The sequence below is a fragment of the Anser anser genome (assembly GCF_964211835.1).
Source record: "Anser anser genome assembly, chromosome: 7".
Taxonomy (NCBI): domain Eukaryota; kingdom Metazoa; phylum Chordata; class Aves; order Anseriformes; family Anatidae; genus Anser; species Anser anser.
The window spans coordinates 30,805,963-30,827,842 of NC_139727.1; the positions used below are offsets into that span (position 1 = coordinate 30,805,963).

At 50.7% G+C, this 21,880-nt stretch overlaps 1 protein-coding gene across 3 annotated transcripts in view; it reads left to right on the top strand.

Moving 5' to 3' along the window:
* MXI1 (MAX interactor 1, dimerization protein) overlaps positions 1 to 21,880 on the top strand; it is a 52,460-nt gene that overhangs the window by 12,880 nt on the left and 17,700 nt on the right. For all 3 annotated transcript variants that reach the window (XM_083844444.1, XM_083844446.1, XM_083844445.1), the window contains exon 3: positions 13,192 to 13,221. In XM_083844444.1, coding sequence (XP_083700570.1) covers positions 13,192 to 13,221 — 30 coding nt within the window. The remainder of the gene's footprint in view (positions 1 to 13,191; positions 13,222 to 21,880) is intronic.

Sequence of the window (21,880 nt, forward strand, 5' to 3'; positions counted from 1 at the left end):
AAGACAGGCTCCCAGCACCTGCAAAATAACTTTACTTCTGCCCCAAATAGGAGCGTACAACTAAGAGGGAAAAAAAAAACATAATTTCATTATTTCTAATTGACATGATGCTTTTTGAAATAAGGATGTTTTGGCTCAGGTTCTCTCCTTCCTTTTGTTTGTTTCAGTTGTGCAACTGACAGCTTGCACAGGGATCCCCCTCCGTGATCCTGGGGCATTATCTAGATGTATGCGTGGGGTTTTGCATGGATGTTTTAAAGACCTTTTTGGGATTAGTGACTAGGAGTGCATGCTGTGATTTAAAATCGGCATGTATTTAAACATGTGCAGTCTTGGCTTTAGTTGGAGATATTTAGGTACTGAAAATTACCCACCTACAAAAATGTGGGGAAACCACAGTCATTGTGACCTGGAATTTTTAATAAACAAGTGAAACTTTTTTAAAAATATCCTGTCTAAGATATAGCTAACAGCAAACAAACAAAAACCAAACAAGTAAGCCAATCAGCTAACCCATATTAAATGAGAATTTAATTTTATGTATATGTTAAAATTCGCTTTATCTTTCTTGAAAATAGTATCTGATATTTTTTGGATGGGGATGAAAATTAGCAGAGATTTATTTTAACATATGGCATCACTTATTTAGTGTTCTTCCTTCCGAAGATGTTTCTGGGACAGAAGCTGGGTTCTTAGAACTTGCCAGAAAAGTGAAGTAGAAGTCTTACAGACCCTCCATATGCAGTCCTGGATAGGCCCAGTTATTAGAAAAATCCATTATAGTTGAGACAGGTCTGGTATTTATGGATTTTGAAAAACATTTGAGAAGAGTTTTTAATCAATTTGAGTTGTTGCATGAGCAGCAAAGAAACAGCAGGGATGCTAAACGATGTGTTTTTTTTCACTCAAAATACCATCAGTTTAATAAAGGTAAGATTTATAAGAGAATCTGAAATTACATTCCAACATCATCATATTGTCATTTGTATTTTTCACAGATTCTCAGGCGTATAGAGAAGCCTGCTATTTTTTTGGTCTGATCCTGGGGAAATGCCAAGCACCCTTCCAGGGGCGTGGAGAGCCCTCAGCCCTCCCAGGGGGGCACTCAGAGAACCTATTGCTCAGTTCCTTGGGGAGGGTTCGATCTCTCCAGTTTCTTTTTCCCTTCATTTTCCTCTCTTCCCGTTATCTTCTCTTGTGTCCCAGGGGCCTTTCAGGCACCTACACCCGGTAGCAGGTGCCTGCAGAGCTTGGAGGTGGCAGCGGCAGCGGCTATGGTAAGGCGTTTTGGAGAGGGTGGCCTGAAAGCCTGGGTGCCTGGGTTTCTGTGCCTGTCTGGCTGTTCCAGTGATGCAGTTCCTCGTTTTTCTATATCGTTGGTCTCTTCTCCATCCCATTAAAAACTTTTTTTTTAAACACTTTTAAATTCAGTTACTTCGTTTTGTTCTGAATCTTCTCTAGCCCTCCACTCATAACCTTTAAGACTGTTTTTTGAGGGAAGGGTGGAGATTGTAGCTATTGAAACCCTGGGGTGCTCTTGGTTTTAAGCTTAGTTTTCTCATAGTTTGCACTTAGTTTTCCTCCCTGAGGGAGGCTGGGGGCAGGTAGGTGTGCAGAAGGTACCTCACGTGCCTCAGGTGATGGCTCCGTGTGCCGCAGGATCACGAACATGGGTGCAGAACTAAAAGCCTGTGGCATCTGTAGCTGTAAGTCAGCCTTGGCTGTCTGGTGCGAAAGGAAGCCTGATTTACCACGGCAGCAGCGCTGTGCGACTGTACCTCGCTGTGCAAGGGAGGAGCAGGGGGATCCTGAACACTTGCTTAGGCATGGCTGTAAATATATTACATCTTTTTGGTCAGAGGGGGTTCACTGCCCCCACCCCAGCCTCTAGCAGTTGTTTGTTTCAGGATATTTATTTGTTTAGGGCATTTTTTTTTATCCACTTGTACTCACACTGGATCACGCTTTACTTCTCAGCTAGTGGGGGCTGAGTTTTGACTCTCTGCGTGTGGGTGGGTCGGGATCCAGACTTTGTGTAACGTGCTGGGGCTAGAGACTGCTTCTGTCTCAAGCCTTGTTGAGCCGGGGAGCTCTGTTGGTGGCTCAGGGCTTGGCTCGCCTCGTACAGTACAAAAGCACACGCGTGTGATGCGGAGGATGGGTGAGATCGGCTGTGCCGTGTTTTGATTTATGCCGCATTTTGATAACGCACAAACAGGGAGATGGCAAGCAGGAATCCTCCTGCCGTTGTTGAAATCTTGCCTGGAAATAGTTGGGGGTGGGACCTTGCCTTTTCACCTCGTAGGTAATTTTTTAAGGAAGGAAAAGTGGACAAGGCTGAGCTGCTGTTAAGGAATGCTTCCCTGGTAGAGCTGCTCCGAGGGATTAGTGCTGACTGCCACTAGGTGTAAGCATGACTTCTCTTTGGGAAAACATAGTGGTGGTTTAAGTGTTAGATTGGGAAACGGATTTTTGGTCCATTCTGTTTCCTGAGCGGATTTGGCAAGACAAGCTGTGCGCGAGCCCCCCGCTGCCAGCACTACCTGCGGGTAGCACAGGAGAGGCCTTTCGGAGTTGGTGGGGCTTGGCTGCGGCACCAGAGCGGGCTGCAGTCCAAAGGCTGGTCGTCAGGAACGAGCTGGTGTGACAGAGCAGCTACATCAAATGCACAAGAGGCACATCACCCCTCGTGAAAACCCCGCTGCTTTCTGCAGGTTAGGACTGGCACATGCTTCAGAGCAGGCCCCCAGCTGCCCTCTTGATGTAAGTTGGTTTGGAGTCTGCACGTACAGGCAGCAAGCTGTGGTGATGGCTAGTTTCTGAGCCTGCTGGCACCAAGTTGTGCCTTTCCTTGTCTTTGCTGGTCTGTATCAGAAGCGGAGATCCTGCCAACGATTTGGGCAAAAATGGCCCGGTAGAGGTGAGGCTTTGTTTGCGGTGTCTTGGTGATGTTTGCCTCTGCAGTGCTACAGCTGACAGGATACCAGAAAGTAAGGGGGAACCCAGCAAGTGGCGTGAGAGCCTTTAATCCCACTGCCTGGTGAGGACTGAGGCCCCCAGATGCAGTAGGGCTGATGTGTTTCCACTGGGGAACCCGCCTTGTTCCCCTTTGTTGCCCCGTTTATTTGACGGCCCTCCCAGCAGAAGATCCTGTCGAGTTCCTGCTTTCCTTTGTGTATTAGCGATGCAGCCCTGCGTAGGGAGATCTGTGTTGCAGAGAGCCCTGGTGCTGGGCTGAATTTAGACTTTGATACCTTCAGTAGGTGTAAAATGTAATTTGCAATCTCGTTAGACTGTCAAAGTTGTGCAAAGAGACCTTTATGCAAACCAGAAGCAGAGCCAGTTGTTGACGCTACCTGCACCTCGGCTGCAATTCACTGCTGTGGGATCTGCCTGCTGTGAATCGGCTCCCTCCGTGGCTGAAGGCTCGTGATCCCTTTGTCCTCCCAGATTTAGGGGAAGCCCCTGCAGGCAGGTGCTGTTCTGCAGCAGCGGGGCTGTTAGGCAGGGCTCACGCTGTTCCTGTTGCGGCACTGCCCAGGTAGAGAGGCGGTGATTACACTGCTGACAGCAGTGCTCGTGCAGTGCCAAGCAGCACGTTGTGGTGCTTCGGGTCTTCTGAAACACCTCATCCACAGTACGTGCAGGGGTTTATCCTTCATGATTTGTTTAACCTGACCCGCTCCTTCGCTTGGTGGTGACTTGGTTGTCACCCGTCATGTTGTTCCCGTCTGCTCCCCTCTCTGTGGGTAACGCTGACTTGCTTCTTTCTTGCTTCTGGTGGAGCTTTCAAATCCATTTCTCTTCCTGACCCAAGCAGTCCAGGCCATCTTTTCGTGTCGTGCTGCTGAATTAATTGTCTTGCCTGTTGGAGTTCCTGCTGTTGATTATCTCCTGATCCCTCCTGACAAACTTCTGCCCCAATTCAAAGACTGACTTCTGTTTGTTCTCAAGAGAGTTGGCTCCTGCTCCCCTACCCGCTTTGAACCAACAAAGATAGGATTTGTTTTTGTTGACTGTTTTGGACTCTCTTGATCAGAGGCTGGGGGTCTCTGGGGCTGTGCACTTGGCTGGCTTCTGCCTGGATCTCTTCTCTCTGAGACACTGCCTCGTTGATCAGCGGGGAGGGAACAGGCCTGTTTTTTCCACCCTGCTGGATATATTCCCATCTCTCGTTTCTGTGCTGCCTACTGTACTTCCGTTCTCTGGATGGATGTGATTTCACTCCAGTTCTGTTGCTTTTTGAATCCCGATTGGAGTAGACGTGATGATTTTCAGCATTACCTTAATTACTTGTTTATACATTGTTGCTCGCTCCATGGCAAGCAGTCCCACGGACTGAAAGCAGTTCTTCTGCCTCCGTTTTATTTCAAGTTCCTCAGCATCAAGCGTTCAGTTGTCTTCTAAACGATTCTAATTTATCTTCTTCCATCTATTGCACCATCCGGAAGGGATTAACCAAGTGCTACAAGTTCTGGGAAGGGACAGATGACGTTGGGACTGACTCTTACCCCAGCGGTCATTGCCCAGCTGCTTGGGCAGCCATAAAGCGATGTATGGACATGGTAAGGTGACATGACACCACTTCTGGTTTGCCTTTAACCATCAGGCTACAAACTGCAGCAGTTTGAGGTGCTTCACAAGTCGTTTGGCCATCTGGGAGCAGTGGGAGGTAGCCACCTCACTGGCTTCCTCTTAGTTGCTGCTGCTCCTGAGCCAGAACTGTAAGAACAGAGGAAATTGGAGCTTTTCAGTTTTCTCAGCCTTCCCCTTTCACGGATCTCCCAGATGCTAGCGGAGAATGTCCCTGTTGGCAGGATGTAACCCCGGGCATGGGGAAATCTGGGTTCTCCTCCTGATTTTGCTGCAGCCTGTGTAAGTGTTTGTGCCTCAGTTTCCCTGAGACAGAGCGTAGCTAACAGTTGCTGTGTTTCCTGTTTTCAAGTACACTTCCCCTCCCTTCATCTGCAGGCACAGCATCGCAGCAGCGTAGTTGCAGCGTGAGAGAGAGCTGACAACTTACATAGAAGTAGGTGAAGAAATCCTGGCCTGGCCCTGGGCCATACAAATGCCATCAGCTTCTTTTCAAACAAAGCGAGTTTCAGGCAGGTGGCATTGAGTCAAAAAGCCTCACTTCCCCCGGTGCATCTGAAGGCAGAGTATTGAGGTCAGGAGAGGCTGCAGAGACACGTACATTCTCCCCGAACAGGCTGTTGCACTGCGGATGACATTGCGAAGGCTATTTCTGGCTTCCTCGAAAGGGTAACGTTGTGTGTGGGACGAAGCGCGGTACAGGGCAAAGGGCTGGCGTGCCGGGCCCTTGGATCCCGTCCTGAGTCTGCCACAGAAACGCTGCAAGATCTGGGCACGTCAGCTAACCCACACGGGCCCTACCGTCTGTACGTCGGGGGAGCACACGCTCTTCTAGTCCTGTTTTCAGGAGGCAGCATCGGGGTTTTGGATTGAAAGAAGACAGAACTTAGGATCCTAAGTCTTCTAGGTAGATTTGAACATTGCCCCGTGTTTTTGTTCTCTTTCTGTAAATCATTGCAGTTCCTTTGCCATGTAGGCATCACCAACTGTCATTTTGGTTCTGGTGGCGCTTTGGAAGAGACTGAGACCCTGCCCCTGCCGCGGGACTCGTGGAGCCTGCTGGAAGTCACTGGGACAGCAGTCCCGCAAAGCCTCCTGCAGCGTCAGGCCTTACCCCACTCCCTAATACACCTGAATATTCAACAGAGAAAATGTCATTAGCAGAGATACGAAGGTGTTAGCAGGGGTTGGATGAAATCTGTGCATCGTTCTACTTAAACAGGTCATCTGAAGCAAAATGAATTATTTATGGTGGTTGTGCAGGGAGGCTGTCTGCCCCAGGTAGCGCTTGGGAGAGACCTGGGGGACGGTGCCCCCCTGACACTGGTGGGAGGAGGTGTCTGCTTCGCTGCCCTCGCTCTGTGCCTTGTTCTTCTCCATTCGTGGTGGAGCCTGGAGGTGCCAAGGTGAATCCACCTGATATTTCTCCTCGCCGCGTCCTGAAAAACGTGGTTTGTTTAAAAATTTTGCCTTGGTGAAGGCAAGGAAAACACTTTTTCCTGAGCTGTGAGAATCTACTGTAATTTGGCCAAATTCTAAGTGAGTATAGAAGGTGTCAGCTGCAGCGTGCCCAGGGGAGGTGAGCCTGGGTTTCCCCACTGAAATGGCTGAGGGGCCACCCACAGTGAACGTGCACCAGCCCGCGTGTCTGATAGGCGTGCAGCAGCCCCTTCTGATGTGGTCAGCTGCGGGCTGCGAGGGAAGGAGGTGGTTTCTGTAGGACCTTTACTCCTCACAGAAGTCAGAAGCAGACAAATGAGGCAGCGCATCGCACGCCGGAGAACACGGTTTCCTCCTGGCCCCTGTCAGCAGTCCTGTATACGTTCAGCAAGTCACTTTAAGCCTGTCTTGTCAAAGGAGACCCCCAAACAGCGTGTTCTTCATGCCGTGCTTTTTTCCAAGGTTCGAGCCTGGGCTGTGAGCTGCGGAAGTGCTGATGAGGCACAGCCGCAAGGAGCATCGGGGGGAGCGGTGCTTTGAAATTGTGAAGTGGCCCAGAAAACCAGGCCCCTGGGGGGGTCTTCATAGGCACGCTGGAGGAAACGAGGAGCTGCGGCTCTGATTTTTTTCATTTCTTAGCTTCCCATTTGGAAATCAAGGCTGCTCAACAGCAAACATGGGAAGTGCCTAGCCCTGCTCCGGGTGAGAGTGCCGAAAAGCCTGTAAGAAAACCCCGGGCTCTGCATTCAGAGCAGGGCTTGGCTTGAGGCCACTCGCTGAACAATGAGGAGAAAACAAAATATTGAATAGCTGCTTGTTCAGCAAACCCGGTTCCTCTTGGCCGTGCAGGGCCCGGCGAGAGGGAGTGTGTGTGCTGGGGCAGCTCGCCCCTAGCTGGGGGCAGCCCCTGCTCGTAGGCCCTCGGGTGGAGCAGGAGCCGGCCTGCCCCTGCGCAGCTGGGAGGGAGGCCAGCCGGGGGCTGCTCTGCTGGCCCCAGGTTGCAGCAGGGAATGCAAAACAACCTTCTTGTTCCGTGGCCTGGCTCGGAAAACCCTTCCCCTGCAGGGTGCCACCTTGTGCTGCTGCTCGGGGTGGTGCTGTGGCGTGGGGGAGCCCAGCTCGGGGGCTGGGAGAGGCGCGCGGTGCTCAGCGTGAGAGCCGTCTGCCCGCCAGCTCCTTCCTCCTGCTGGGACAGCGGAACAGGCAAGGGCAGGGCAGCACGCTGCGTTTGGGATTCTTCCCCAGCACCTCGTGGCGTGGTGTCTGGGAGCAGGCTCGGTTCGTTCGGCAGCTGGGGGATGAGACGTGCGGGCTCGTTTTGGGTTGGATTGGGGGTTTTTCACTTCCCCCCTTGAAGCATGCAGTGACTGGCGTCTTTTCTTTGACACGAGCATCAGATGGCACACACGGCCTTGTTGGGTGGCTCGCTGGGACAGAGCCCGAGAAGAGCAACCCACTGATGCAGTCCTTCTCCTGGGATTTAGGGACCCCGATTTCAGTACCCTGCCCTGCAACGAGCTTCTGGTGTGGCCTCGGGAAGACCACTCAGCTCTCTGCCTGTTGGTGGTGTTCCCCCCGCACAGAAAGCGTTAGGGAAGATTTCCAAAGTGTTGCAGACAGAAATGATGGTTATGGGGAGTAGGTACCAAACTGAGGGGCTGTGTGAGTTTCACTTCCTTAAGGGAGGTGTGCAGTATATCTCCTTTAATTGTTTGTTTTTTTTTTTTTTTTTTGACAATGTTGCAGGAGGCTTTTGGGACACTGGGTAGAAGCAGAGGGGTAGGTGCCCTTCTGCAGTCATCGTGAACCACACGAAGGAGCTCTCGTCCCCTTGTCGAGCTGAAAACGGGCTGTGGGGCCGTTTCTCCTTTTCCAGAGATGAATAAACAGGAACAGATGCCAGTACGGCTCTGTCCCCTTCTCTGCTGGAGACGGAGAATGTGAACTTTGGAAGTGGCCTGACTCGATCCTGGGAAAACAGCTTTGATCAGAGCCTGGGGAGGAACCTGATACCGTGTCAGTCGAAGAGCGACAGAAAGCCCAGCCAGACTTTGGGGCCAGGTTAATCTGCTGCATCTCCCCTGACGTCAGCTGGAAGGCGAAGCGCAGCCCGTTCTCTCTCCTCACGTGGCTCCTCGTGGAGCAGGGTTTCTCTGGCCATCGAGGCCAGGCAGGGTAGGAGGATCGTGGGTGGGTCAGCACTGATGGAGACACCTTTTGTCTCCAGCGTATTTTAAGGAAATGTTTCGTTACGTTAGCTAGTAAGTAAGGCTGCGGTGAGGCTCTTGGACTTGCAGCGGGTGTGTGGACGGCAGCGGCAGCACTTCTGCTCCAGCTGCTCCCTCTCCTGCTGGCTGCGTCCTGCTGCTCACCGCAGGAGCTGCCGGAGCACCGAGCGCCCTCAGCTGCTGCCTGCCCCAGACCCCGAGAGCTGGGCTCCTGAGAGCCACCTCCCCGAGGCCAGGTGGGCTCGCAGCTCCCTCACAGCTCAGCCCTTGAGCACCTCCGTCTGGGCAGGGTCCGGCTCCGGTGCAGGAGCTGTGTACCTGCCTTACCACTGGGCTGAAAGCCTCACCCACTGCTGCCGTTGGAGCTTCCCAGCGTTGCGCCGTTGGTTTCACAGAGTACTTAGGGGCTGCTCCGCTGCCGTTGGAAGCCCTGGCAAGAACATGGAGATTCGTCAGCCAGCAGGCTTTGCTGTGTGGACAGAGGTGGGGCTGAGGTGGAACAAAGGAGCTGAGGATTTGTTTTGTCCTGTTTTGTTTTGGCTGTTTCCATTAGAAGTCATTTCTGAGAAAAGCCTTGCATAAAGGAGAGAGCAGGAGGTTAGTTCAGCGGTCCCTGCAGGGCTGGTGGATCTTGGCTGGGAGAATGGGAGAAGGCACCTCCTGGAGGGCAGCCGGGTGGCCAAGCAAACGGGTGTCAGCAGAGGCAGGTGGGAAAGGGCTGTGAAATGAGGGAGGAGGTTGGGTTGGTTACGACGCACAGGGGGCTGAGCCTGGGCAGAACGAAGCAGAGAAGATGGCCGGCCTGCCCCGCGGAGGGACCTTCTTGCTGCCGTGCTAAATGTGATTCAGGTAACGGGGCACTAGTTTGCACCAACTTCTTGCTACAGCGGAGTGGGGGGAGTGAATTGGAGATGTGGTGGGGAGGACAAGCACTGGTCTGTGTTAGAACTGAGGCCACGTGGCTGAAGGGCTGGGTTTTATTTCCCTGCCTGGTGTTAGGGGTGGCCACGGCACCTCCTGAGCCACTGCAGTCTCTGGTGTGGTGGAGAAGCAGCTCAGGGAGCCCTGGGATCCCCAGGAGCAGGTGCCAGGTACAGAGAGGAGGATGGCAATGGGCAGACAACAGGGTCTTGGGGTCTGAATTCCATTTATCGTGTAGGACAGGGGCTCCTGACTGCCGAGTTTTTCCTGTAGGTAGAAGTTATCTCACTAAGATATGGAAACAAAAAGCAGATGTGCTGTCTGTGCATTTGTTGGGCCGTTTATCAACATGAACTCTGTAAAACAGAAAGGTCAGCTGTGCTTAATGCCATGTGGCAGCTTTGTGATTTTAATTACAATGTAAAAGCAAAGCAAACAAACAAAACCAGTGGCGAGTGAATTTGTTGCTCTTTAGAGCCTGTTCCTTGCCCATGCTCAGAGGAAGTTAGGCTGCCTTTACCTTGGTAAGAGGGACTTCATTTAAATAAAGACAGTGTCGTAAATTATTCACAGTGTCTCGTGCAGGGACGGAATTTAGCCTAGCTTAATGTTTCAGCAGCACCTTGTCCCAGGGCTGGCTAGCGGTGTCGCAGGCGGGCAGGACCCCAGTAACGGATGCAGAAGGGTTGGTTCATCTGACCTGATGCTGGTGTGACGGGCGGTTGTGCTTCCCTGCTTCTTGCTGGTTTGTCTCTGCTTTCAGGTGTCTGGGGTAAAGAGGGATAAACGTCCCCTTTTCTCAGCTTTTTGGTGCTTAAGTTGCGATGAGGACTGCTCTGCTGTTTCTGTTGTTGTTTCCTTGGCTCCTTCACGTTAAGCTTCTAAAACTCTTTCATGATCATGTCCCCAACTGTTTTCAAAATGTATTCATTAGTATTTTCCTGCTTATGTTCCTGCTTATGGGACGCTAACAGTACGGGTGTTTCAAATTCCTCGTTAAGGAACCGACAGCTGTAGAAACCTGCTTTTAAATGAGAGCCCTGCAGACAGCTTGTGCTTGAGCTCCTTCTAAATCGCAGCAGAGGTGCTGGGCAGGCTGGAGGTGGTGCTGGTAGGTGTGATGGGCTTTTGTTTTCCTGTCCGAGCACGTCTGTGCCTGCATGGCTCTGATCTCAGCCTTGCAGGTGGGGGCAAGGGCGAGTTGCTTGCCCTGTCCGTCAGGCAGCAGCTCTCCTATCATCCATGCTGTATGTGGTGATGTCCTCGTCTCACTGCGTGGCACAGACTGTGCCAGACCACCAGCAGCAGCAAAGCAGCGTCGCACAGAACGCAGCAGCTCCTTGCTGGTGGAAATGCAGGGTTACGCGTGCCCCTGAACGTCCCCCGGGTGTTGCAGGAGCACAGCTGTGGCGTTCAGCCTGCACTCATCCAAAAGCCAGTGATCCTCTCCGGGTTCGCAGGGGAGGATGACACCGCCTCAGCTACACCTTCAGCTACATTTGGTTCTGTACCTATAAATCGCTTTTGAGCGTGGTGTCAGTAGAGGTTCCCGTGCTTTTTACCACTTCACTGATGCTCCTGTCCTTGTTTAACTCCAAATAAACCTTAGTGACACGTGGAGCCCAAAGACAGGGAGAAAATTTAATCTCTCAATCAGGAGCTACAGCAAATGAAATGAATTACGAACAGAAAAGTGAGAGGTGTTTTTGTATCAGCTGTCCGAGCAAAGGAAAGGTGGCACGGCAAATAGAAGTAGTGAATTGTGGTGGTGCTGGGGAGCAGTACTGTTTGGTTTCTTTCCTCAGTTTAGGTGAAATGAAAAATTACTTTTTTCCAAGTGTCCCCAGTAAAACTAAGTAAGACAGCGGCAGGTAAGGGAGGCAGCATTCCCACAGGAGTCGTTCAGTGTTGCCGGGATCCTTTTCTTTGCATTCAGCTGCAGGAGGAAGGAGTTTGAGGGGGGTTGTTTCTTGTTTTATTTTTTTCCCTGCCACCAATATGGTTAAAAGTCAGAGCATAAATTTCCTGACTTGGTGAGAAACCTGTGACCCCTCTCAATTGTGGCGTTCGTCAGAAGGCAGATAGGTAATAAAGAGCCTGCGATGCGAGAGGAGGAGGGAGAACCTGCTGGTTTAATTTTGTTCACAGCAGTGGGCCAAACTTTGTTCTTTCAGTGCTGGCCTTGATAATTGGCTCGATATAATATAGGAATTCAAGCCACTGCATATCTCTGGCTCCGTAACTGCTAATGTCACAGCCAAGACGACTGCAAAGGCTCCTGCGGGAACGTAGGGCAAACAAGATCAGCAAACATGCTCCAAAGAACATACGGGCACTGCTTTCACGGGGCCCCAGCTCAGCCTCCGGGGGGTTAACTTGCATCCAAGTAGCCGGGACAAGTGGGTTGTGGTGGTTTAGGCTTTGGGGGGAGACATGGGGTGACTTTTCTGGACTAAATCTGTATGAAGTTTGTGTCTGATTGCTGGCAGCCAGACTTCAGGGGTCCTGTTTTCAGCAGGTCGGGTGAAAGGAGTTGCTGTGGGAGTTCCCTCCACTTTAGGATTTTGGCTAACGTGCCTTGACTTTAGGGCACCCCTCATCCCGCTGTGCAGGGCGTATTGCACAAGCATACATCAAAGGTTTTATTTCTTTTTTCATTCTTCCAGCTACCCCCAGCTCTCAGGCACAGCCAGCCAAGTGTCGCTTGCGTTGTTTTTCACAGACGTCCGCAGTTCATTCGTCATCTTCACCGAGGTCCTAGCACCTGTTAGGCGCTCCTCCTCCCTCTTTTTGGAGCAGCATTTAATTATGACAGGGTTTCCCTTGGAGCACATCCTCCATTCAGTTCCCTAATTGTAGAAATCTCTGCGGGATTCTCCAGATGGGGGATAGAGGATAATCTTCTCAGAGCTCCGGAAGAAATGTGATGCCAAATTACAGAAAATAGATCCTTTTTATTAAGCTTTTGGGCTCCTTTTACTCTTATTCTAAGGTGATCTTCTGTTAAAGGGGAATGTTGGATAGATGACTATCCTTTTTAAATAGTCCTCAACAAGCTTCCCTGGGCTGCTAATAACATGTTAGATTAGAAATTGTGAAATGATTTAAGTTTGGTGGGGTTTTGGTTGCTTTTTCATTTATTTGGTGGTTTGTTTTTGCCGCCGTTATCACCAGAGATGGGAGAGTGAACTTGTGCGTTTCCCTTGTGCTTCTGTTCGGTCTCCTTTTCAAGCTGTGAGCTCCAAAGGAAGGAGTGCTGGCAGTGCGCTTGCTGTGGCGGGCAGGTGCAAAGACGAAGCCCCCTCCTTTGTCGAGCGGTCACAGCACCACTTTAAGGGGCATCTGCTTTGCCACAAGCCGCTGCTGAGGGCTTTGCAGGCACCTGAGAAGTGCTCCTGGTGTTTGCAAACAGGGCAGCGCTGCTCATCCCATTTCCTGCCTGAACGCCGGCCGTACCTGGAGTTCTGCTGAGTTTGCTGAATGTGGCGTGTGAAGGCTGAGGGGCTCCAGAGGTGTCCTCGCAGAACCGACTCTGCCGGCAGGTCCCCAAGTATTTAACGTGCAGAAATGAATGCGCCACCAGCTCCTGGGTTAGCAGATGGTAACAATATTTTTACTGGCTAGATGGAGAAGCTGAAGCGCAGAGATGTGTGACTGCAGTCCTGGCCTGAGCTGGCGGCAGAGACAGAAATAGTTTGGAAAGGGCTGCTTCAGGTCCCCTGTCCGAATCGTTGCCTCTCTTTGGGGTTTTGTGTGCTTTTAAGCCGCTGGGCTGCGTTTTGTACAGCACCAGTAAGCACCAGATCTGCACGTAGCAGGTAAGTACAGACTTAGGAGGGAAGGAATCTCTCCTCAGCAGGGAGGCTGAGGTTGCAGCTCTAGATGTTACCCTACGTGTGTTCGGCTTTATGCTGATGTGCCCCACCGGGGATGTACGCAGCTTTCAGTGACTGAACTTTGGTGCTGAGAGTTCAAAGGTGGCTAATCCAAATTTTTGTTTGTCTTCCAGGTCTACGCACAACGAGCTAGAAAAGAACCGGTAAGTAGCTAATGAGCTGAATTCTGAGAAATGGGAGGCCAGCGAGTGCTAATGTGCTTTAACCTTACCACACGCAGGTGTCTGTGATCAGCTTAGGCAGCTGTGAATGACCACAGCCCATCACATAGTTTTAAAAGCTGGGGGGGGGAGATGCAAAAAGATCTGAAGAAGAAGCCTTGTTTTTATTTTTTTCATTTTGCTCTCTGAAAAGGCAAGAAGTGACCCAGTTTTGTGACTAATCTGTATGCAGAGTAAATACCGTTCTTCTCCTGACACAGTGAAATCTGATTGGGGCACTTCCCATACATGAGGTTGCTACGGGATCAGGTTTCTTGGGCGCAGGGTAAGATGTGTTACCAAGACCCAAAGGGCAGAGCCCTGTGCTCTACGCCCTCTCCCTCCCACCCCGCTGCTGGGCCATGATCATCTCCGCAGCAGAAGCAAATGCCATTGTGCAGAGGCTCTGAGCTTGGAGCCTGGCGTGCCTGTGGAGCCTCTCTTCTAACCTGGTTTAGGACTGAGCCTGTTTATCCTCAAGTCTGGAGTTGTAGCAAGGCTTGCGCTTTTGTTCCTTGGCCAGCTCTGCTCCGTGACTCAACCCTTTTGTAACGGGAGTTCAAGTAAGATAAATGCCGTCGAGACCAGGGGAGGTAGTTCACACACAGCTCAGATTATCAGCTGCCGTTCAGGATGCTGTAGTTAAGGTTATGTTGGGGTTTCCATTAGAAACTTATCTTGGCCCTTGTGTGGGATTTGGGGGTGGGGGGGGAGTTCTGGGTTTATTGTGGCTGCTCGAGCAAAGGCAGCTCTGGCCAGCTGCTCCTGCGAAGAAACCCCCTGGCTTGGAAAGCTGGGTCTAAATAGGCTGATTGCCCCCTCCTAGCAGCAGTCATTTAACAGGGGATGGGAACACTGCAAGGGTGGCCAAGGATACGCAGAGCCTCCAGGTGAACTCTGCATTGGAATTCAGGCAGGATCTTGCCATGGAGATCCGGAGAACTGGAGCCGAGTACTTTGTGCCGTGTTGCCCCCACACCTCTGCCCCCTGGCAGCAGCGGTGCTGGGAAGCAGCTTTCCCTTTGCATGGTGCAGGCGGCTTCTTCCCGGCTGTGCCTGTACCTCCTGGTAGCTCTGGGAGTCTGTGGAGTTGTCATGGCCTTTTTTTGCCTTTCTGGGGTGATGCGGGGAGGTTTTTTATTTAGGTGATGTTGCTCTCCTGTCCCTGTCCGAGCCGTGAGCTCTCCGGGCCCAGGTGGAGCTGTGCTGAGAAGTGCTGGTCCTGGGCTTTTCCAGTGCTCTCTGCAGCTTTGTTCACCAGTGAGGGAAACGAAATGCAGTGCTTGGGTCTGACCCAGAATGGAGGGTGCTTTTTTTTTTCTCCATGACAACAGTGAACCGTCACTAATTTTCAATGCACTTATTTGCATATCTAATTGTTACTGCAAACACTGCTTATTCTCAGCGCAGCTTTAGAGCAGAGCTGTCCCCATCTTCCCCTGTACCATCGTGGTCCTCTCACACTGGCCAGGTTTGCCTGGATCTATGACCAGCTTTTTCTGCCCTCAGGCATGAGGGACAGGCAGCAAAGCTTCAAACTGTGTGAGTGAGGTCTGAGCAGCTAATGTTGTGGACCTCTTGTTGGGTGAGGGCTGGTGAGTAGCGGTGGGCTCAGGATGTGCCTGCTGCCTGCTCACTGTGTGAGCTGGGGCAGTTCCTGCCTCTGTTCCCTGACTTCAGCTGTGGACAGTAACGCTACCTAGGGCGGGGATATGAGAATTAACCTTGTTACCTATGTTACTAGTGAGAGGAGCATGTGGAGGACCTGTTTCATCTTACACCACCTTCTTGTGAGCATGGACAAGCTGTTTGCTTGCCACACACGCTGTCACTTGCCGTTGGTGTAACACCGTCTGCCTCTCTTCCTCTCCTTCCACCGAAGTTGCGCTCCCTCATCCCCGCCTGCTCCAGGTTGAAGACTCCCAACCATCAGCCCTCTCAGCAAGGTCTTTCCTAGAGGGCTCCCAGTTCCCAAGGCACAGTAGCCCAGGTCCGTGTCTCAGATACGGTTTTACGTGCCCTTGATTTCATCCTTCTGGGAAGGACACGCGTTCGATTGCATTGGGTGGTCTGCACAGGCAAAATCCTGTATGTACCTGGGGTCCCTTTGGTCAGGAGCCCTCTGCTTCTGTCCCTCAGTGCAGATGCGTGTAGCTGGTCAGGCCGGAGCATCTGCAAGCCCAACTGGACCCCATGGAGGCTGTGCTGGGTTTGCAGTATTCGTTACCAGCAATCGGACACTGGGTTTCCTACTAGAAGCATGCATTTTCAAACTCCATGGCAGCGTTTTCTGAGTGAAGAGAATTGCTTCCCAGTTAGATTTTCACCGTGTTTTATTTGCTGTGTTGTTAAGTTTGTCGGCGTCTCCAGACTTAACTGTGGCAAAGATAAAAGCCCTGATACTAATGGCTTTGTGGCTGGCAGGTGCTCATTTTCCCTATTATTTGAGATTATTCCTTTTGAATCTCACTGTTATCTCCATTATTGACACACACTGTAATTTTCAAAATTGTCCACTATTAGGTCTCTGACTCTGGTTTTTTCCCTCCCGTCTACGAACAGCAGCCGCCTTACATTCAGTGAAGTTTCGTTTTAACCCCTTCAACAATCGCACGGTTTCTTTCAAGCAGCAGCAAAAGGCTAGCAGAAAAACAGTGCTCTCCCCCTCCTTTTTGAATATGCAACTTAATTTGGTTTCACTATGGTAGAGCTCATGAAATTCTGATGCATCGGGATTAAGAATATTTATCTTTTCATGTCCAAAAGTAACTAAAACTGTATTTTCAGAAATTAAAGCAGTGTCTTAAGGTGCACTCCCTTTCTTAGTACTGAAATATTTCATAAACACTGGGGTGTTTCCACGAAGGAGGTGTTTGATTTTGTCCCGAATATTAACTGCAATGTGTGAGCGACTTCTCTTTCTGCTTTGATTTGTGTTTTTTATCTAGAGAGATTGCAGTGACATTTATATAAGGGGCTTTGTTTGATTTATAAAAGATTAAAGTTAATTTATAGTTATTATCTGTCATTAATCCTCATGTTGGAAAATTGTTTGTGTTTTCTATTTAATGGGTATGTGTTTCAGTTTCTCTCCGCCTGGGATGACTCATAGCTTGCATTTAGACAAGAAGCCAGCGTTCTGCCTCTCCTATGGTAACTAAAGCAATACTTCTTAGCTTTTTAACACGCCTACCAAAAAAGTGACTCCTAAGCAAAGCCCCATCATTCCCTGAAAGAAAACACGATAAAGTGAGTGACTAAAATAGTAGCTCTGATAGAGAAATGTTTGCCCAAACAAGTATAAATTCAGGTTTAAGTTCCATTGCATGCGTACGTGTGTGTTATACGCAGCAAAATTACGCGGTGTTTGTGAACGTTTCAGACACCAGCCAGTTTTGGAAGGATGTGGTCGGTGCGCAGCGCCGAGAGGCTTTCCTGCTCCTCTCTGAAGTGGCAGTTCTGGTAGACCAACGTGGTGGCGGGGTCTGACAGACACGGTGCATCTCCTGGTGGAACAAGAGTCACATTTCTGGGGCTACTGATCACATGTTTATTTTTTTATTTAAGTCTTGTTATATAGCCTGGGTTGACCTATTTGCTTTTGGTGACGATTGCATTATAATACAGCAGAAAGAAGGGAAACAAAGCTGAGTAACTGAATGAGGAAGAAATTAGTAGGGTCATTTTCGCTTCTGATAACAATAATGTAGCTCAAACAAAAGGTAGATAGGAGGGAAAAAGTCACTGGGAGAACCGTCGAAATCAGCATTTTCTGAAGATCTCATGGATTTTGTCTCTGCAAAAGGTGACTTGTTTTAAAACAAAGAAGGACAAAGTCTAAAGGCGACAAAACTACTCCTAAGCCAAATTGAAGTGGTGTGCTTAGTGGGAAAGCACAGAGTGAAGTGGTGTAAGATTCTTTCTCTCTGGTATCTTTTGAGATGATCAGAAACGAAGCGAAGAACACACACGTAGCGATGATCGGTGCTGTGCTTTTTGAGCCTTTTTGACTCTTCTCAGGGTCTCTCTTGTAGCTTCTGTGATTTCCCAAACATCCTTGCTTTAACGTAAGAGAAACAGTTAAACGCCGAGTATTTCTCCAAGTGGTCTCTTAAGCGGAGCTGACTGTTGTGCTGGGTTGCATATTTGAGGAAGCAGATGAGATAAAGGAAAAAACCCTACCCAACGTGCAGGAGAGAGCCATGACCCAGGTCAGTTTGCACTGCAGCATGGGGCTTTCTACGGCTCCGCAGCACTTACACAGCCTGGTTCCCCTTCTCTAGAACAGGGCCTCGAGTGCGTCTACTAGCAAAATGCTGGAGGGAGGGAGGGGAAAGCATTTACCTACGGAACATAGTGAACGTAGCACATTTAGATAGTTCTGGTATTAAACAGCGCAGCCGTGTTGTCTAGGCTGGAAGATGGAGGGAGGAGAAATGGAAGAGTAGTGAATCCTTGCTCCTCTGAATGACTGCCTGGCTGTGCTTCTGTTGTGTGATACATACTTGCCAGGGCAGTGTGATCAGCGTTTGTCGTGAAGCAACTGATCAATGTGGTGTTGAGTTCCGTGCTGTTTATCCAGGAGAGCTGGAGCAAGAACCTAATCTAGTACATTTCATTTGTTCTCTGGAGCGGGCTTTGTTTTCGTGTTAACTTTGTGTAGCAGACGTTGACAGTACGTATTATTTTCCTCATTAATAAAACTTGGAACCTGTGATGTTCCCTGCAGCAGGCAAACCGTGGCCAACGCAGCTGAGCATGCATCTTTTTTTGACACATCCAAAGGTCAGAGCACGCCGCGATCCACTTGCTCCTTGGGGGAGCTGCAGCTAAACCCTCCTGTCTCCGTGGCCGGTATGGAACAAGAGCTGGGAGTAGCTAGCTGTCCTCAGCTCTGCCGCTTGGCTGACAGATGCATCCATTTTCAGCTGGGACAAACATTCTTCACGGGAGCTGAAAGGTGCTCTGCTAGTTCAGGAGGTCTGGTAACCGTTACACTGCCGTGCCCGGTTTGGTTTAACCAGAGAGGGACGGCTGTAGCTTGTGGAGCAAGGTTATTAGAGGGATGCTCATCCTGGGGAAGTCCAGGTGTGGTCACCGTTGTTTAGTGTCAGTTTGCCTTTTGCTACCTTGCTGTTACTTTTCTGCATTGCTCCAGGAACTCAGCAGTGAGATGCTGCAAAAGGGGGATCTGATCTCTTCAACCACTGCTCTTGTTCACGCAAAGTGCCCCCTTGCACAGAAGCAGCGCTTTGATTCACTCAGAGTCAGAAGTCTGCAGAGGCTTTGTTTCACGTTGGCTGGGTAGCAGAACATTTTGAACTCCAAATAAAGCTGCTGAAAAGTGACAGTTAGTTTCCATGCCAAAATTCAAAGGAAACAAAATGATCTTTATTTTGTTGGAAGACCTTCAGCACTGCTCATATCGGAATTCCAAGTTTCAATATCTATGTGTGTATGTATATATGTATTTTGTTATTCAAAGTGATGCAGTGAGCAATGAATGCCTACACGGCTTCCTTTCCGCTCCCAGCTCTCTCCACCTCCCCTATGAATCCAATAGCAGATGGAGAAGGAAGAGGAAAAAGAACACCGCTACTATTTTGAATAAACTACCTCAAAGCAAAATGTCTCGGTAATGCCACACAAAGTCACGGCTGTAAGCCACTTCTCAAAACCCAGTGCTCATCACAAAACCCTTCTCAACTAAGATGTGTTGTAGGGACACTTTCTGATGTGTTTTCCTCCCAGAGTGTAGATAGAAGCGTCACCATGGTCTGCTTGGCCTTGCCTTGAAGGTTGAAGGTCTGATGCTGAGAATCCACTCGTCCTTTCTCCTCCTGGAATGGAGACCCCAGAGGAGACCCTGCCCTTAGAAAGCCACATGCTCTACTGCTGTGTCTCCCTACGTGCTGGCTGAGTTCTTGCATTCAGCATCCTGGACTTGAAATTTGCGGAGCAGTGAACAGAACAGGTATCCAAGAAGTACTTTGTGGTTGTTTTACTGTTTTTGGGGCTCCAGGAGGGAGTCTGGTCGCTGCCGTGGATGTGTAACGAAAGCAGTCAGATGGACTTTAATACCTAATTAGGAGCTTGCATCAGTGCCAGCTTCGGTTCTTGACTCTCGTCCCAAACTTCTGTCCTCAAATTTCTACCTGGGTGTGTTGCCACAGTTTTCTTTCAGGATGATGTCCTGAAAAACAAAGCCTGGGCAAATCCACCCTGCAGTCCGTGAGCTTGGGCCAGGGAAGAATCTGGCCCTAGGTGGGAAGTTGAGTGCTCAGCTTTCTTGGCTCAGTTTTCAGTCACGTCAGGGCTTTGTACTTGCCATCTCTCTCCCAAACGCGTCTCTGGAGACTTTGCACGTTTGGTTTTCGTATTCGTTTTTTCCTGGGGTGCTGTTTGTTGGAGCGCCGAGAGCCAGAGATTGTGATGCAGCAACTTGTCTTGCTCAAGTGGCTGACGCTGCGTGTGGGCCCGGAAGCATTACAGGCTAACAGCCACTCGGGGAGCTCCTGCCTTAGAGAAGATGAGGTAATAGGAGTATAATTTCTGAGGCAGATTACGGGGTAACTGCAAGTTTCAGGACGTTGTGCTCTCGGGGCAGAAGCGAGAGCTGCCTGCAGCGGTCTGTGTGCTGACCTGCGGCTGGCGCACGTGCCGGGGGTACTGCAGCAACACAGCCCCTGTGGGCTTGGGGTAACCAAAGGAAATCTTGGCATGGAACGGGAACCAGAGGCAAGGAGCTTCCTCATTCTCCTTTGTGGATGTGGTGTTACAGCTTTGAGAACCTGCGTGCCTTTGTGATGCCTTGGGGAGAGGAGGGGAAGAGTCAGTGCCGGCATCACGGGCACGTGCAGCAAGCGTGCGCTGACCCGCTCCTTGTTGGGGCCTCCTTGCTCCATCCCTCCAGCCAGGTGCTTGCTTTTCCCCTCCTTCACAAAAGGCTGCCCGTTCTCACCTCTGCTTCCTTTACAACTTTCTCCTTCCCTGTGTCCCCCTCGGTGTCCCCAACACTGCTCCCAGGGCCAGGATGTGCGGGCTGATGCTGTCTCACCGCCCTTGTGCCCTCTCCCCTCTGGCAAGAGGAGAGGGGCACGGAGCGAAGGGGCCTCTGCTGGTGTGGGATGGTGGCGGGGCTTCGTGCAGCACCTTCCAGCCCCCTGCTTTGGGAAGGCAGGTAGGCAGAGCAAGTGTGCAACACTTCCGTCGCCCCGTGTCTGGGAAATGAAAGCAAAGGGCTTCGCCTGGCAGTTGCTGTGGCTGTTGCCTGGCTGCAAACTGGTGCCGAGCAGTTTGCATAGCTGTGGGCAAACAGAGCAGGCAGGTTTCCCCCCAGGCAGCGTGTGACAGCCATAAAACAAGGAAATGGGCAGCGTGCAACCAAGGGCCAGGAATTCTCCTCCCGTGAAGCCACTGAGCAATGTAGACAGGGCCATGGCAGGACATAGCGATGGGGAGACCCAGGGGGATCATTTACCCGACTCCCGTTCTGTGCATCCCAAGAGTTTGAATCTGTGTAGAAGTACAGATCTTCTCTCTGTAGCATTCTTTGTGTTTTCATTTTGGTAAACCCTTGATGTGCTTTTGCAGAATAGGAGTGCCTCTGCTTTTGAAGGTGGCACCTGAGGCTTTCAGATGCAGACTGACTCTTGTGAAGGTTTTGGATTCCTTTGAGTCCAGAGGAGTCTCTGGATCCCAGAGCGATGGCATGAGTCAGGTCTTCTGCCCAGCGGTCCATTAAAAAGATTAGTGGCTGTCTTTTGAGGGTGTCTTTTTTGTGTAAGTTGCTGTCTGAACATCACTCCCATCAGCTGCGGGGTAAGGTTTTCTGTCCCACTTGCCTGTTAATTATTTACCTTTGAGAATGCGTTCAGAAAACAGCATGACTTACTTAAGGAAAAATGCAAAGCTTCTGCAAAGGACAGGGATGCAAAATGCAAAGCTTCTGCAAAAGGGAAGGGGATGCAGCAGCTGCAAAGCCATCTTGTAACTGCCTCCAGAAGGAGTTCTGCCCAGGAGAGGCTGAGGGAAAGAGGGAGACGTGACAGAAGCTGATACAGAAAAGCTCGTGCACCAAAACCTGCCCTGGAAAGAGGACACGAGCTTGAAATGCAGCGTTACCTTCACAGAAACAGCCTGGGTGAATGGTATCAGGCAGCTCGTGCGTGGTCCGTGCTGATAATGCTGCGTGCCACACGGGTGTGGTTTATCGCGGGGGGTGGTAAACAGCTACACACAACGTAGCCGTGCTCATAGAGGCACGTGCAGCCTGCCGGCTCTGAGCTGAGGGCTTGCCCTGCTAGGGTGGAATATCTGAACGCATCTAATCGGGCAGCAGCTCAGCTTTTAATGACTCTCGGATGAATACTTGCGCCGTTGCTTGGGTACATGCTGCTCCCCCCGCTTGTCCCTACAGTGCTGGGGCTGTGCCAAGGGCCCCTGCGCTCAGCACCGTACTGCCCAGGACACCGTGTGATACGGCAGTGAAGGGAGGACACTTGATAGGTGCCGCTCTCCATGTGAGTAAGCACGTGTATTTGTGGAGGAAAGGCAGACGTCTTTTCACACGGGTAAAGGCACCTGCAGCTGCTGCAGCAGG